Source organism: Amblyraja radiata, chromosome 5 (assembly GCF_010909765.2).
Source record: "Amblyraja radiata isolate CabotCenter1 chromosome 5, sAmbRad1.1.pri, whole genome shotgun sequence".
Lineage (NCBI taxonomy): Eukaryota > Metazoa > Chordata > Chondrichthyes > Rajiformes > Rajidae > Amblyraja > Amblyraja radiata.
The window spans coordinates 94625758-94643067 of record NC_045960.1 but is presented as its reverse complement, the minus strand read 5'-3'; the positions used below and the strand labels follow the sequence as shown (position 1 = coordinate 94643067).

Below are 17310 nucleotides of genomic sequence, written 5' to 3'. Positions count from 1 at the left end.
TCACCTAAGCAGCCTCCGCATCCGACATATCATCCACCGACATTTTCGTCACCTCCAATGTGATGCCACCACTAATCTCATCTTGCCATCTCCACCACTTTCGCCTTCCACAGAAATCGCTCCCTCTACAACTCCTTGGCTCAATCATCCCTTCCAACCCAAACCACCTCCTCCCCAGGTACTTTCTTCTGCAACCACAGGAGATGTAACACCTGTCCTTATAACTCATCCCTCGATATCCAGTCATCCAGCAGTCCATCCAGCGAGACAGTGGTTCACATGCACTTCGTCAAACCTCATCAACTGCATCCGGTTCCTGATGTGGCCTTCTGTACATCGGCGAGACGAAGCGTAGACACGGCGACTGCTTTGCCAAACACTTGCGCTCGCTCCACCAAAGCCTACTGGATCTCCCGGTTGCTAACCACTTTAACTCCCCTTTCCATTCCCATACAGACCTTTCTGTCCCAGGCTTCCTCCATTGCCAGTGAGGCCAAACGCAAATTAGAGGAACAACACCTCACATTTCACTTGAGTAGTTTGCAACCCAACGGCATGAACGATGAATTCTCCAATTTTAGTTAACTTCTACGAACACCTCCCTTCCTCCTCTCCTTTCATCCCCCCCAAACACTTCTCGCCCTCCTTACATTTCCTGCCGCCCCCTTGAGTCCTCCCTCCACCACCTCCAGTTTAAATTCCATTTGGAATATTTTGGAGGACCAAGAAACCAAGAACCAAGAAGAACCCTCCCATACTCACTCCCTTCTCCTGAAACTTGACTGATGTTGCAGTTTCTCATCCCCCTCTTTCTCAACTAAAAGTCCGTTGATCAGCTACACAGTTCGCAACCCTGTATCCCTCTTGTGCTCACATCTGTCTCTATCCAACAATCAGCTATCAGGGAACCTCCTCGCCTGAGGGCATCTCTTGGCGGCCCTGATTTGTCCTCCTTTTCTATTTGTTTCTAGTTTCTTTGCCGCTCTCCCTATTACCAGTAGCCTATCTTCCCGATCCAAAACATCCATGTTCTCCAGAGATGCTGCCTGACCCGCTGAGTTACTCCAGCATTTTGTGCCAACCTTTTGTGTTAACCAACATCTGCAGTTCCTTTATATTAAACACTCTTGACGCTGGCCTCGCCGTGTCAAATATGTTCCCTGTGTCCTATCCATCCTACCCACGCTTTCCGAGGGAGTGAAATTAACCTGAAACATTAACTTTGTTTCTCTTCTAGCCCTCTCCTTCCTCTTTCCCCCCCTCCTCATTCCCCATCAAAGACACTAGAGGCTCCTCTAGTATCTTTGTTCCCCATCCCCATCCCATCATTCTGAAGAAGGGTTTCGGCCCGAAACGTTACCCATTTCCTTCGCTCCATAGATGCTGCCACAGAAGGTAGTTGAGGCCAGTTCATTGGCTATATTTAAGAGGGAGTTAGATGTGGCCCTTGTGGCTAAAGGGATCAGGGGGTATGGAGAGAAGGCAGGTACAGGATACTGAGTTGGATGATCAGCCATGATCATATTGAATGGCGGTGCAGGCTCGAAGGGCCGAATGGCCTACTCCTGCACCTATTTTCTATGTTTCTATGCTGCTGCACCCGCTGAGTTTCTCCAGCATTTTTGTGTACCTCCCATCCCATCATTTCCTGATGTATTCCCGGCCGAGGTTCTCAGTGCAAGGAATGATTCTTGGACGTGGCTTTAAACTGAGACCCCTTTAAACGCCGTGGACTGGAAGTGGTTTGAGGCGTTGCTCTGGGAACGGGGCCGTGGAGAGGAGAGTAGTCGGTGGGATGAAACCCCCGGGCTGGTGTCTGTTGTCTGTTGTGGGCCGAGGCGGTGTGAAGGGGGCGGGCGGTATCCGGGCTGTGGGTGCACAGGCCCGGGCTGCGGAGATGCGGCCGATTTACCTTCAGAAACTCGTCCTTGTTGAAGCAGAGGGAGCCGGGCCCCGCGGGCAGGATGAGCGACCCCGCCGCCCGCCGAGGCTCCATCCCCGGTTGTCAACGCTGGCAGCCGTCGGCGTTGCCCGATCCCTGGGAGAGCAAGAGGAGAATCCGTGAAGAGCAAACTCCAGCTACAGCGCCCTCGGCAAACACGGCACAACCGCCCACTGTGCTCCACATCAGCAGATACACCTGACCAAAGATGTTCCTCTATAATCTTTGCACCTGACACAGCAGGTGCTGGAGTCTTGAGCAAAGATTATAGAGGTTTTTGGTCTTTGGTCTTGAGCAAACACAAATAACAGTCGATGGATTCTGTCTGAGGAGGGGCCTGGACCCAAAACGTCTCACCCATTCCTTTTCTCCAGAGATGCTGCCTGTCTCGCTGAGTTACTCCAGCATTTTGTGCCTATTTTAGGGTTCAATTGTGCTTTATTTGTCACTGCAACTGCACAGTGAAATGCTTGTTGCATACATTACACATTCTGCCTCCAAAGTCCGGTAGGCCAGTGCACTCGGTCTAATGGAGCAGTTCCCGCGAACCAACGTCTCCCCCTCTCACCCTCTCCTCGCCTGCCCATTTTTGTGTCCCGGGGTGCCTCCCAGTTAGAGCCTTTCATCAGACTGATGGAGTAGGGGGTGAAAACGGATAAAGGGAGGTGAGGGGGAAAGGGTAGGGCAAAAACCGGAAAGTGAATCCTCACCTGTATACAAGCCCAGCCGCTCCATTCTCTCAGCATATGACAGTCCCGCCATCCCGGGAATTAACCTACACTGCACTCCCTCAATGGTAAGAATGTCCTTCCTCAGATTAGGGGACCAAAACTGCACACAATACTCCTGTTGTGGTCTCAATAGGGCCCTATACAACTGCAGAAGGACCTCTTTGCTCCTATATTCAACTACTCTTGTTATGAAGGCCAACATGCCATTCGCTTTCTTCACTGCCTGCTTACTTTCATTGACTGATGAACAACGACCCCCAGATCACGTTGTACTTCCCCTTTTCCCAACTTGACAATATTTAGATAATTATCTGCCTTCCTGTTTTTGCTACCAAAGTGCATAACCTCACATTTATCCACATTAAACTGCATCTGCCATGCATCTGCCTACTCACCCAACCTGTCCAAGTCACCCTGCATTCTCATAGCGTCTTCCTCACAGTACACACTGCCACCCAGCTTTGTGTCATCTGCAAATTTGCTAATCCCTTCATCTAAATCATTGATGTATATTGTAAATAGCTGCGGTCCCAGCACCGAGCCTTGCAGTTCCCCACTAGTCACTGCCTGCCATTCTGAAAGGGACCCGTTAATCCCTACTCTTTGTTTCCTGTCTGCCAACCAATTTTCTATCCATGTCAACACTCTCCCCCCAATACCATGTGCCCTAATTTTGCCCACTAATCTCCTATGTGGGACTTTATCAAATGCTTTCTGAAAGTCCAGGTACACTACGTCCACTAAAACAGTAGATTGTGCTTGTCTTTTACATGGTATATCTTTCCGTGCATGTGTTTACCCTACTGTTAATTAATTTTGGCATGACATTGGGAGTAATGTCTGTGATTACTAACCTCAAAATAATAACTTAATTCAAAATTTCAATCTACTTCTCCTGCGCTGTTGATCACACTCGCCTCACTCTTGAAAGATAGTGACGTGAGCCTTCTGTTATCTTGGCTCGGGATAACTGGCCAATCCTAAATTTACCTGTCATCTCCAGATCTCTGTGCCAGCTCATATTGTGTTGTTTCAATCTCATTTTTGCTTCTCCTTAGCAGATGATATGTGTTCAAGGTCATCTCCAAACCAGTATTCTCTAATAGCTTACTTTACAGTATAAGATATGCATGAAAAGGCAGGACTAAATAGACTGGAGTACCTTTATCTGGGAAAAAGAAGGCTGAATCCCCATTGAGGATTTTAATTCGTCTAATCATTTATCAAGACTATATTTCTGGGAACACAAAAATTAGGGTCATAATTATGCATTGACCATTAATCCATATAATGAAAAATTAAAACAAAAGAATTTGAGTCAGAAAGTAATAAAAATACAGAATCTGATATCGAAAATAGTAGCTGAACCAAGAAGCATAAATGTACTTATTGGAGCTCCATAAAGGCATGACTGAGAAAAGAATGAATAAAAAATAAGAAAATCCACTAAAAGAACATAGGATGATTACATTAGATGGTATGTTGTGTATTGATATTCTATGTAATATTATGCTGAGATTAGATTTAGATTTACGTTTATTATTGCCACGTGTACCGAGCTACAGTTAAAACATTTGTTTTGCATGTTATCTAAACAGGTCAGATATAGAATCTGTTCAAACTCAAGTACAATAAATAGAACAAAGAAGAAGATACAGAGTGCAGAATATAATTCTCAGCATTGTAGTGCATTGTAATGCTTCATGTCCTTAGACAAAATCCAATGTTATCAATTGGGTAGAGTTGAATCAACAGTACGTTTACATTTTGCTCAAGCTGTAAACTTGAAACTTACAAAATATTACAAAATACTCACTGTGGTGGATGTTAATTTGTGTTTATTGTGTGTTTTTGTCATTTTTACTATAAGTAGGACTGCAAGGCAACAAAATTTCATTCAGACCGCAAGGTCTGAATGACAATAAAGGCTACTTGACTTGACTTGATATAGTCTTGCTGCAATATCTGCATTTGTTACATAATGTGGTTTATTTGCAGAAGATATTGAGCTTAAAGTACGGCAGAATCAAGAGGCTTTGCCCATAATTCACAAAATACAAAATAATCCTGATACTGATGAGGATTAAAATGGAACTGGTTTGGTTTTTTGAGGATAAATGTAGACCAGGATGATCAAGTACTCCATTAGATGGGGTTTTCTCCAAATCTGGCTGACAGCATTAGATTATGAGAGTGTTTTAAAAATATATATATTTCATTCGTATGCTACAAATTAAAGTTTAATGATGTGCTGCTGGTGCTCCAGCTATTAGTACAGGTACAACTCGTTCATTGATGTTGAACTCATAACATGACTTCAACGTATTATACTCACTACATTGGCAGACACCAGCAGTGGTGCTTACATTACCGCTTACAGTGGTACTATTGTAATTCTTCATGTTTCTTAATGCATTTGTTACCTTTCCCGCTATTGTTCAATATATTAATTGCTGGATTGCTTGATGCAATCGATACTAGTGTTATTTAGTGCATTGAGAATCATAATTAATCCTATAATTTGCTATATTGGGAATAAGCACCAATGCAATCACTGGCCTTGCTGCTTACAACATTGGCTGCTGCTATAAACATCACTCCGCAAATTTGCCATAACAAGCCAGTACGTTACCTGTGGTTACATTAATAGAGTTCAATTGTTGCAAATATTGATGTCAATAGAGAGAGTACAGAGGGGATAGAGAGAGTACAGAGGAGATTTCCTAGAATGTTGCCTGGGTTTCAACAACTAAGTTACAGAGAAAGGTTGAACAAGTTAGGTCTTTATTCTCTGGAGCGCAGAAGGTTAAGGGGGGACTTGATAGAGGTCTTTAAAATGATGAGAGGGATAGACAGAGTTGATGTGGACAAGCTTTTCCCTTTGAGAATTGGGAAGATTCAAACAAAAGGACATGACTTCAGAATTAAGGGACAGAAGTTTAGGGGTAACATGAGGGGGAACTTCTTTACTCAGAGAGTGGTAGCGGTGTGGAATGAGCTTCCAGTGGAAGTGGTGGAGGCAGGTTCGATGGTATCATTTAAAAATAAATTGGATAGGCATATGGATGAGAAGGGAATGGAGGGTTATGGTATGAGTGCAGGCAGGTGGGACTAAGGGAAAATAATTGTTCGGCACGGACTTGTAGGGCCGAGATGGCCTGTTTCCGTGCTGTAATTGTTATATGGTTATAATACTAGTGTGGCCTGATTATGCTGCTCCTATTTCTGCCAGTAGGTGGAATCTTGAGATTTGGGCCAATTAACTGGTGAATGCGCCTGATCAAGTGCTCCAAGGAGTTTTTAAAAGGCATGTAAGGTAGCAAGGAGAATTTTGCAGTAAAGGGGTTGGTCTCTGTTGGTGATGGTTGAGTGTGTTAGTGTTGATCGATTAAAAAAAATGTATTCAAAAAATAAAATGCATGCGAACATTTTGATTGCACCATACCTTGGCTGAGTGCAACTGGCTATGTACGACTGTTCATGTTGCTGTTACTTACTCCTTTTCCCAGTGCCACTGGATGGGCAGCAGGGGTTGCTTGCTGAACTAACAAAAAACATTTGTCCCCACTCCATACATTGCTTCAAGAGTCATTCCCACCTGATACATTATCTTTGATCACCCACCCACTTGCTCTCATATTTGTCCATGCTTAGTTACTTCATCCATTTGTTGCAGGAGAAGCTCCAACGTCTTTTGGGTCCAAGTGCCCCGCTCACTTCGTCCATACGCTACAGTCCAACCATAGAGGAGGGCATCGCTAAAAGGAGGGGGAAATGGGCAGGGCATATGAATCATGAACGGGCTGATGTGATCAGTTGAACTTGGCACATCGTGTTAATGCACGGACATTGTGGGCCGAAGGGCCCGTTCCTGTGCTGTACTATTCTATGTTCTAGGTGCTGCACCAGCTCTATCCACAGGCTGCAGGAACCGCACCCGCTCCGTGCATCGGGTGCAGGTGTCCTACCCGCTCCGTGCATTGGCTGTTGGGGCCGCACCCGCTTCGTGCATTGGCTGCAGGAGCCGCACCCGCTCCGTGCATTGGCTGCAAGTACCTCACCCGCTCTGTGCATTGGCTGCAGGTACCTCACCCGCTCCGTGCATTGGCTGCAGGTGCTCCACCGTGCATTGGCTGCAGACCCCGCACACACTCCGTGCATTGGCTGCAGACCCCGTACACACTCCGTGCATTGGGTGGAGACCCCGTACACACTCCGTGCATTGGGTGGAGACCCCGCACACACTCCGTGCATTGGGTGGAGACCCCGCACACACTCCGTGCATTGCTTGCAGGAGCCGGTGCCCCGGCGCTCCGGGCCCGGGCTGGCGATAGCCGCTGTCATGCGCAGTTAGCATGCGGCGTTAACCCCTCCCGCCCTCCCCCGCCCTTCATTTCCATGGCGACCGAGGAGGTGGCAGCAGCAGCAGCGGCTCGCCGGAAGGCGCTCTCCCTGCTCCAGGCGGCCCGCTCCCGCTACGAGAGCTTGCAAATCTCCGACGATGTGTTTGGGGAGTCCGGCGGAGGCAGCAGCAGCGATGACAACCCGTTTTACAGCACCTCGGCTGGCAGCTCGCAGTCCGACTGGGAGGAGGACGACGAGGAGGAAGAGCCGCCAGCGGCGGGCGGGTACAGGAGGCCCGCGGACAACGAGCGCCAGCCGGGCGAGGAGGAGGTGGCGGCGGGATGGACGGAGCGACTGAAGGATATCGCCTTCCCTCCGTTCACTGACTCCACCGGTGAGGGACAACACTGGGCCCACCTGTTGCCTCCTTGTTGTGTTGTGTTTCGGGTCGGTGAGCTCCTCTCCCGAGTATTGATCCCGGAGCACCTGGAGCTCTGTGGGCAGATCAACCTCCCCTTGGGTTTGTTGCATCCATCCCTACTTCCCGGGTGCCACATGAGCTGCAAAGGCTGGGAGGGGTTGTTTGCAGATCTTTAGTGTTTGTTCGGTCAGGCGATGGCTCAAGGTCTTTCAGACATACATGCCTGTGTGAGTGACCACGGTGGTGCAAGTCTCTAAGCTACCCTTCTATTTATGCTCGCTTCCCGTTCTCTGGTCTCTCTGATGTGTAATGAGGTTTCCAGTTCCATGTGTGTAGTTTTGTAATCTGATTGAACGAGTTGCCCGATATGAGTTTACTCGTTAAGTATTGGTGGTTGAAACTGCAGTATATTTCTTTGGATTTTTATTCGAAATGCAATTAAAATGAGACATTGGGTAGACTAACTGAGTATTTCAGTTTGTGTTAAAATAATGATATATTTTAATGATTTGTGTTAAAGCATCATCACAATTCACTGCAGTTTTCAAACTAAATTAATTAGATCTTTTGCATTTCTGAATTCCTGCTGGTTCTTCTGATCGTCATTTTTTTCAGATACTGCAGTGTAGTTTTCTTAGTGTGTCCAATTTTACATGCAGATATGTAAACATACAACTTCAGTTCTTTTAACGAAATAAAACAAGAAGCAGATGGTTCAGCTACATGATCAGAGATTTGTACTTCTGGTGGTATACATTTTCAGTGGAATTCTAGATAGCTGTATCTTTCAATGGTGGATAAAGACACATTTCCATATATATAGATTCTGTAGACCATAATCTCATCAAATGAACTTGGGAGTGATGTAACCAGATAGATAAAACTTTTATCAATGGCTTATCTTCAGGTATCTATTGAAATTCTTGGTATTCAGCTCGCGGTCCGATATTAATCTCGCAATGTTCAGCATGGCTTATGTGTAGGAAGGAACTGCAGATGCTAGTTTACACCGAAGATAGACATAAAATGCTGGAGTATTTCAGCGGATTAGGCAGTATCTCTGGAGAAAAGGTAAAGTTTCGGGTCTTCGGTTTGAAGAAAGGTCTCTAGCTGAAACGTCACCTATTTCCTTTCTCCGGAGATGTTGCCTGGCCCACTGAGATACTCCAGCATTTTGAATCCATCTTTGGCTTATCTTGATGACAGTTTAATTTTAGGATGTTGGATTTGTTTATAACTATTTAAGTTTGTTTATATTAGTTTATGTCAGTATCGATGATATATTCAGCATTTACTTCTCGTCTTTAGTTATACTAGAAATGATAGGCGTAACAACTGATTTGATATTATAAAAATTTGCTGCATGGAAAGAGTCCATTTGGCCCATCATGTCAATTCCATCTAAAAGCAGACTTTTAATCTCAAGTGGTACATGCAGCCAATGGACACATTAATCTTGCTTCTAAAACATGCAAGATTATGAGTGGTCTTGAGGGTTTGATCCTGATCTTGGTTGTTGTCTTTATGGAGTTTGTATGTTCTCCTAAAAGTGGAATAACGTACAACTAATCTGAACGGGTGATTGATGGCTTGTGTGGACTCGGTGGACCAAAGCGCATGTTTTCATGCTGTATCTTTCAATCAATGTATGATGTTCCCCATTCAAGACTGAGATGTGGCAAAGATATTTTTCTGCAGCGTTGTTGTGAATGTTAGAGGATAGTCATAAGATTATAATGTCATTTGAGCGGCCCTTCAAGTCTACTCCGCCATTCAATCATGGCTGATCTATATCTCCCTTCTAACCCAATTCTCCTGCCTTTTCCCCTTAACCTTAGAGGATAGTGGAAGAAGTATTTGAATATTGTTTAAGGCAAGTATTCTTGATAAGTAACGGGGGGGAGGTGGGAGGGGTGAAAGGTTGCCACAAGTTAATGAGAGTGTAGGGTTGAGGATGCAATTAGATCAGCCGTGATCTTATTAAATAGTAGATCAGGCTTGAGGGGCCAAGTGGCGTACCCCAATACCCAATTGGTGGTAGACACAAAATGCTGGAGTAACTCAGCGGGACAGGCAGCATCTCTGGAGAGAAGGAGTGGGTGACGTATCGGGTCAAGAACCTTCTTCAGACTGTCAGGGTAGTGGGCGGGACAGAAATAGAATGTAGTTGGAGACAGTAAGACTGGTGGGAGAACTCGGAAGGGATGGAGAGAGAGGGAAAGCAAGGGCTATTTGAAGTTAGTGAAGTTATTGTTCATCACTGGGGTTCATCACTACCCAAGTGAAATATGAGGTGCTGTTCCTCCAATTTTCGCTGGGACTCACTCTGACAATGGAGGAGGCCCAGGACAGAAAGGTAAATGTGGGAATGGGTAGGGGAGTTAAAGTGCTGAGCAACTGGGAGATCAGGTAGGTTAAGGCGGACTGAGCGGAGGTGTTCGGCGAAATGATCGCCTAGCTTGCGCTTGGTCTCGCCGATGTACAGGAGTTGACACCTGGAACAGCGGATACAGTAGATGAGGTTGGAGGGGGTGCAAGTGAACCTCTGCCTCACCTGAAAAGACTGTCGGGGTCCTTGGATGGATTCGAGGGGGGAGGTAAAGGGACAGGTGTTGCATCTCCTGTGGTTGCAGGGGAAAGTTCCTGGGGAGGGCATATTTTGGGTGGCAAGCGAGGAGTTGACCAGGGAGTTGCAGAACGAATGGTCTCTGCGGAAAGCAGAAAGGGGTGGAAATGGGAAGATGTGGTCAGTAGTGGGATCCCGTTGGAGGTGGCGAAAATGCTGGAGGATTATATGCTGTATGTGACGGCTGATGGGGTGGAAGGCGAGGATGAGGGGACTCTGTCCTGGTTACGAAGGCGGGGAGAGGGAGCAAGAACGGAGCTGCGGGATATCGAGGAGACCCTAGTGAGAGCCTCATCTATAATGGAAGAGGGGAACCCCCGTTTTATAAAGGATGAGGACATCTCTGATGACCTGGTGTGGAAAACCTCATCCTGGGCGCAGATGCAGCGTAGACGGAGGAATTGGGACTAAGGGATAGCGACTTTACAAGAAGCAGTATGGGAAGAAGTGTAGTCTAGATAGCCATGGGAGTCAGTGTGGTTTGTAATAGAAGTGTATGTTCTTAGATCTTAGTACATAGCATGCTGATTTGTTAATGCTCTTCAAATGATCAAAGGATACTTTTGAAATATGATGAGGATTTCCACCTCCAATACTCTTTAGTGCAGATAGGTCCAGGTTCCCACTACTTGTTCTATTTATAAAAGCAAATTATTAACCCTTGTAATCCTTCTACCAATCAACTTTATCTAGGAGAGCATAGATGTGCGTTCTCTCTGCTAAAATAAGTAGGTAATTTCTGTTCTTCTCTTGGTCTCTGTCTATTTCATCTGTAGTCAAGTCTCCCCTCAACTTTCTTCAGATCCAAAGAAAACATCCCCAGCCCGCATTCGTCTCATAACCAGAACTGTGCATGGAACTCTAGTTCTGGCCTGCCTAATTATTTATATAGTTTAGTCGAATCCTGCTTATGCATTCTATAATTCAGCCAAGGCAAGAATCTCTTAAGGCTTCTTAACTATTTGTCCATCTGCCTGGCTTCCTTCAGAGATGCATTGACATGTGCTTCAAGATCCCTCTGGAGATTTCCTCCTGTGAAAGATACGGTTGAATTTGATAGGTTCTCAGTCCCCATTGCAGATGGTGGATTTTTTTTGTTTCACATTTTATCACTTTAATTTCAATTCTCCAGCTGCCAAGGACAGAATTCAAGTTTATCTTTGGATTCTGGATCTGGATATTAGCTTCATAACAACCATTATTCTGCCAAACCTACTTTATGGAAACGATGGACTTCCCATGCACCTTCTTCCCATATCCTATTGGTGATTTTAAATTTAAGAATCACTGTACCACGACCAAACACACAGCATTTACAGTATAATAATAATAATAATATATTTTATTGTCATTGCACATATGAGCAACGAGATTTGGTATGCAACTTCCATCCTATGTTATAACTTAAACAACTAATAAAATTTAGATTTAGATACCCTGAGAAACATGATTTATAACAAGAACAGTAAAACAGTGAAACAGTCAAAACAGTCTAAAGTGCAATTGTGTCTGTGCCGGGTCGATGTGCGACATGACCATCCGAGGGAGACAGTTCATGGGGGTGGGGGGCACTCAGCAGGACCGGTTCAGAGCAGCTATAGCTCTGGGAAAAAAAGCTGTTCCTGAGTCTGGAGGTGCGGGCATAGAAGGACTTGTAACGTCTGCTGGAAGGTAGGAGTTCGAACAGTCCATTACAAGGGTGTGAGGAGTATGCTATAATATATAGTATCTGGATATGTTTGTCAATGAAGAGTGTGGAGGTGGGATGGAAGAGGTTTAGGAGATGCAAAAGCAAATAAATTGCCTCTGGAATCACAATCTAAATAAGTAATTCTAAGCCTGCAAATTCCTGTTGCGTGTTACAGTGGATGAACTTCAGTAACAGACGTTATGATATCTGTCAGTGAGTATGCCAGCCCTATAATCATTGAACTAACTGATTTTATTATGGACTTGGAGCAACATCACTGGAGTTACTGACACTGAAGCTAGAGCTGTGAGTTTTTCTGCCAGCAACAACAGCTGTATTTCATTCATCTCAATCCATTCATCCAAAGAAGCAAAGCATGCTACCAATGAAACTTTGTCCACGTCTCCTATCCCTGGAATTCTATTCAAATCGTTGTATTTATACTTTCTGTATTTGGAAACTTGAATGTGGAGTTAACTACTTGGTAGATCAGATAAATTGGGTGAGCAGATTCTAATTTAACCTGGTTCAGGTATATTATCGCCATGCGTACTGAGGTACAGTGAAAAGCTTTGTTTTGTATGCTATCTAAACGGATCAGATAATGAAAAAGCTACTTTCTTAACTACTAAACCAGGTTCGCTTCTTAATAAACAGACACCACACAAACTGTTTGGTAGACCAGTTGAAAACTTTACTTAACATCGGCCGATGGAGGGAGGGAGAACTCCAGTCAAGTGACCATTACAGACACTTGACCGTCCTCTGTTCACCTCACTGAACAACAGAATTACATTGCCTTAAATAGGGTTTTTTTGTCCCCTTAGCACATTTCACAGACATTAGTCATGGTCAGAGGTACAGGAAAAGGTTTCCACAGAATGCATCACATCAAAGGCCTTTTGTTTACATGTTACAAGATAACATTGGCCATTTGGTTTACGACATTTTATCTTTCACAGAGATCACCCTAGCTCTCGCTGCTTCCTCTCTGTCATTTGGTCCTTCATAAACATAGGCCATTTGGTTTATGGCATCTTACTTCAAAGATGTGACTAGCTGTTTCTTTCTCTGTCACTTCCTCACTTGGGAGACAATGTTATAGGATTTATTATCCCACACACCCGCAACCTGAGGCAAGCCTAATTTGAGACTAAATATAAGCCGTAAGCTAGCCCAGAAGCCAATTTAATATCTTCTTATATTTTAACTAAAATTCAGCTTCATCATTCCATCCTTTTATCAAATTTTTTATAACAACTACAGTCCTTGCTGAGTACATACGAAAGACCATAAGCATCTCATCAGACAAATTAATAGTACACTAGTAACACAATCATTTCAGAGTGGACAATCGTTCCACAAGTCCCTCCAAACATTTTAAATGGCCACCAACCTCCCCCGGACGTGACACTAAGATACTACCATAGGACAGGAAAAGGATCATTAAAATTGCTCAGCCTTTATTCGGCTTCGCTTGGAATTCCCCGTGTGCTGGTGTAACTGGTTCATGCTTCTCTTGTGTGGCACTGCATTTGCAACATAACAATGCCTGTCACAAATATACTGTTTCCTAAAAATACACCAGTGCCTTGGTTGTGGCAAAAACAGGTAGATTTAACTGGCCTTTGCAGACCTCTTACTGTCTGTAGTCAGGGTATCTTTGCTGCGCTTGTCATGTTTGACTTCAATCTTGTTTAAAAGCATCCTTTAAATGTGGGTTAGTCCGCAAGCTTGCCATTCTGAAGAAAGTTCAGTCCATGTGGGCTGGGCCACCCCAGAATAAAGGGAGCATCCATAGCCCATCGTCCTTGTTTCCACAAACTGTTCACAGTCAATCAAATGTATCCAGCGACGATGATCTTCAATCTTTACAGCAGTTCATGTTGTTAGCAACACTTGGTTGTTCTTTTCAACACAATCTCAATTTCTTCTTGTCCCAGCACCATCATCGTATAGCTTTTATGGCCTTGGTCACTGGTTTCCAGCAAAAACTCCTCCAACCTGGGAATGTAGATCTGGCAAGACATGGGTTAATTGCTGACCATACATAATTAGTTAATTGCCCAGGGCCTGTCGGTGGCTTCCCCCCCACTCTCCAGGGGGTGGACACAGCAGCTTTTCCTGTATCAATAAAAAGTTGTGAATCTTGTTCCCAGCTGAGTTTCTCCAGCACTTTTGTCTTCCTTTGATCCTCCAGAATCTCCAGTTCCTTCCTAACACTTCCCTGTGAATTTATTCTTTAATTCGATTATATCCGAAGAGGCTCTCCCCACCTAAATATTCAATTCTCCAAATATGTTCTCTTCCCCAATCTACTTCCCTCAAACCCCCTTTTGTAAGTCATAAGACAATTTTTCATCTACCTAATTTCCCTCACACAGCACATGCTTCAACATCTTTTTGTTTGCTTGAAAACAGTAATCTTGCTTCATTTGCATTTTAAAAGACAACCTCTGTTATCATATCAAAACAATCTTTCCCACTCAGAATCAGTAATCAATAATATTTTCTTTTTCTCTGTAATTTTGACATTTCCAATCTCATTTAACACTTTAATCGGGAAGAGTCTTTTTTTAAACTTGGTTCAAAAGATTTATAATCAACCAACACATTTTATCATTCGAGTATAGCTCCGCCCCCCATTCATGCCTGTTTCTTAACGGAGCACACCATAAACTGTCCATTTGCATTTTAAAGGACAAACTTCTTAAAGTGACACACAACTTTGCTCATTGCTTTGAATTTCACACATTCCACATACAAAAAACCTTGTTTTACAAGCAGTACATATACAAAAACATTGTTTTACCAGCAGTATATATACAAACACATTGTTTTACCAGCAGTATATAATATTTCATCTTCAAAGACATCTCTTTGTAATTTACTATACCTTTTTCTGACAAGACTTCTGTTTACCAAAATCCTGGTTACCTAATTGGACATTGATCCAGATCATGATTAGTCAGACTCCCCTTGACTTTTCAGTCTCCCTAGCTCTTTCCTCATTTCTCCATCAAATTTCCCTTCATCCCCAATTTTTTTATAACATAGTTGCCTGTCAGAAAAAGGATTTACCTCCGGGGTAATTTTGTTTTGCAATCCCCATTGACTCTTTCCACCATCCCAGATGCCTGTGGGTGGTGTACACAGTGAAATTGCTGTTGAATATTACAATGTGCACATTTTTCCTTATTAATAGTGGCAATAAAATGAAGACCATTGTCTGAGCTTATGACATTAGGTAGGCCAAACCTGGGAATAACTTCTCTTAACAACAATGTTACCATAGTTTCAGCAGTATTATTAGTGGTTGGTAGAGCTTCACTCCACCTGCTAAATAAATCTAAAATCACTAAGCAATATTTATAACACTGGGCCCTTGGTATTTCAATAAAATCAATCTTGTATGCATTCAAACGGTCGTGATGGCATTGGCGTCACTGCTGAGGGTATCTTAATTGATTTGCCTGGATTATTTTGTTGGCAAATTTTACATTCAGAGGCCTGCCACCACGTTTCCTTTGTTATCCTATCATTCCTTCCTTACCAGCATGGGTAAGACGAGTAAAAATGTATCGAATACACCAACTTGTCCAAGCGGGGTGTGCTGAATCAATGGCACAGCCCTCTTGTTTCCATAGTTATTATTATATATGAGAGGCGTCCCTCTGTAATGTACATACCTCCTTCATGTTTGGCAGGACCGTTCTATTTGCTAGCATCTGTTTAGCTGCTGACACTATGCATTTGGATGTACAGGCTGCCCTGTTTGGATACACTATCGGCAACTCATTGCTTTTTGCTATAGGGTCCCCAGCACCAGTGTGTGCAGTACATTTAACAATGACCAGCTGTTATGCCTTAAGCAAATTACGCACAGAAAGGCATTCCTGTGCTCCCAATCCTGGGGAGCTTTGTAAGGTCAGAACTTCAAGGTATAGGGATGTTACTGACGGAACTGTCCCAGGTAAAGATGCCATTGCTACTGGTAGGGCATAGGGAGGTGGACATCTCCCAAGATGATCTAACTCCTCATCTTCATTACCAAATAGGGTCGTCGTGCCAGACATGAAGTCTCCTCCAGAGGATTTACCAGTACTGGGTTTATTTTTTACTAATCATCACCTGTTTCTCACCTCCTGTCTGTCTTTTAATTATTTCCTCTTGTTCCTCTGCCCACTGGCATTCTAGTTGCAATACGTTCCATCCTTTCCGAGTGCTATCCTTGTTTCTTAACTCTATCCCCTTCTTACATACAGCATCCATCCAACTTCAACCTCTATACTCTCCTCATGCTTCTTCACTGCTTCTGCTTCCCATGTTTTAATTCCTTTCTTCCATTTCTTTCCTGCCTTCCTTTCCCATATAAATGTCTCTACATTCCATATTCCCCCTACTGGTCAGGCTTCATCCCCTAACCGTTTGGTCAACTTGTAACTTAACATTCTAAATTTCTTATTATACTTAGGATTCAAATAACACATATGTTGGACTGTTATCCAGAGCATTCCCCATAGATAGATAGAAAGAAAGAGAAAACAGACTTCTTAATTCCGAATCGTTCCAAATATATCAACCAGGCCGACTCGCTACTCGAGACCCCAGTTTCTCAATTTGGCTGACTTTTTAACTCTTTAATATACGACCCAAGTGTCTCAACGAAGCCGACTCGCTAACCAAGACCCCCGTTTCTCAACCTGGCAGACGTTTTATCCCTTAAAATAAGCCCCAAGTGTCTCAACGAAGCAGACCCGCTATCCGTGACCCCCGTTTCTCAACCTGGCAGACTCCTTAACTCTTAAAATAAGCCCCAAGTGTCTCAACGAAGCAGACCCGCTATCCGGGACCCCCGTTTCTCAACCTGGCAGACTTTTTAACTCTTAAAATAAGCCCCAAGTGTCTCAACGAAGCAGACCCGCTATCCGGGACCCCCGTTTCTCAACCTGGCAGACTTCTTAACTCTTTAATATACAACACCACTTATTTCTCAATCCGACAACTCTTCGGATGTCTCAATAAGCCAGACGCAAACCTCAACCCCCGTATCTCAACCCGACAAATCACGGATGTCTCAACGAGGCCGATGAGCCCTTAGTAGAGAGAGATAAAAAAAGAAAACAAAGAGAGATAGAAAGAGAAACCGCTCAAGTCCTTCTTAAAAATATACACAAGCCCTTCTTAAAAATACATACACAATTCTGTCTTAAAAATATACACAAGCCCTTCTTAAAAATACATGCACAATTCTGTCTTAAAAATACATACACAATCCCTTCTTAAAAAAAACATATAAAGCCCAACTGGTCTTACCTTTGTCTGTTTCTAAGAACCTCGGCAGGGAACCAATTCAATGTCTGATGAAGGATCACAGATGTTCCCGGGAGTTTCTAGGGAGTCGGTCTTACAAGGGGGCCGATAGAGCTCAGTTACATCAAAGGCCTTTTGTTTACATGTTACAAGATAACATTGGCCATTTGGTTTACGACATTTTATCTTTCACAGAGATCACCCTAGCTCTCGCTGCTTCCTCTGTCATTTGGTCCTTCATAA

At 43.9% G+C, this 17310-nt stretch overlaps 2 protein-coding genes across 2 annotated transcripts in view; one reads left to right on the top strand and one right to left on the bottom strand.

Moving 5' to 3' along the window:
- The window catches only part of cog2 (component of oligomeric golgi complex 2), a 61804-nt gene extending 59685 nt beyond the window's left edge, over positions 1–2119 (bottom strand). The window contains exon 1 of the mRNA XM_033021831.1: positions 1913–2119. Coding sequence (XP_032877722.1) covers positions 1913–1996 — 84 coding nt within the window. The 5' untranslated portion in view covers positions 1997–2119. The remainder of the gene's footprint in view (positions 1–1912) is intronic.
- A 4655-nt stretch (positions 2120–6774) lies between these two features.
- Positions 6775–17310, top strand: part of pgbd5 (piggyBac transposable element derived 5) — a 49841-nt gene continuing 39305 nt past the window's right edge. Inside the window, exon 1 of the mRNA XM_033021830.1 lies at positions 6775–7411. Coding sequence (XP_032877721.1) covers positions 7072–7411 — 340 coding nt within the window. The 5' untranslated portion in view covers positions 6775–7071. The remainder of the gene's footprint in view (positions 7412–17310) is intronic.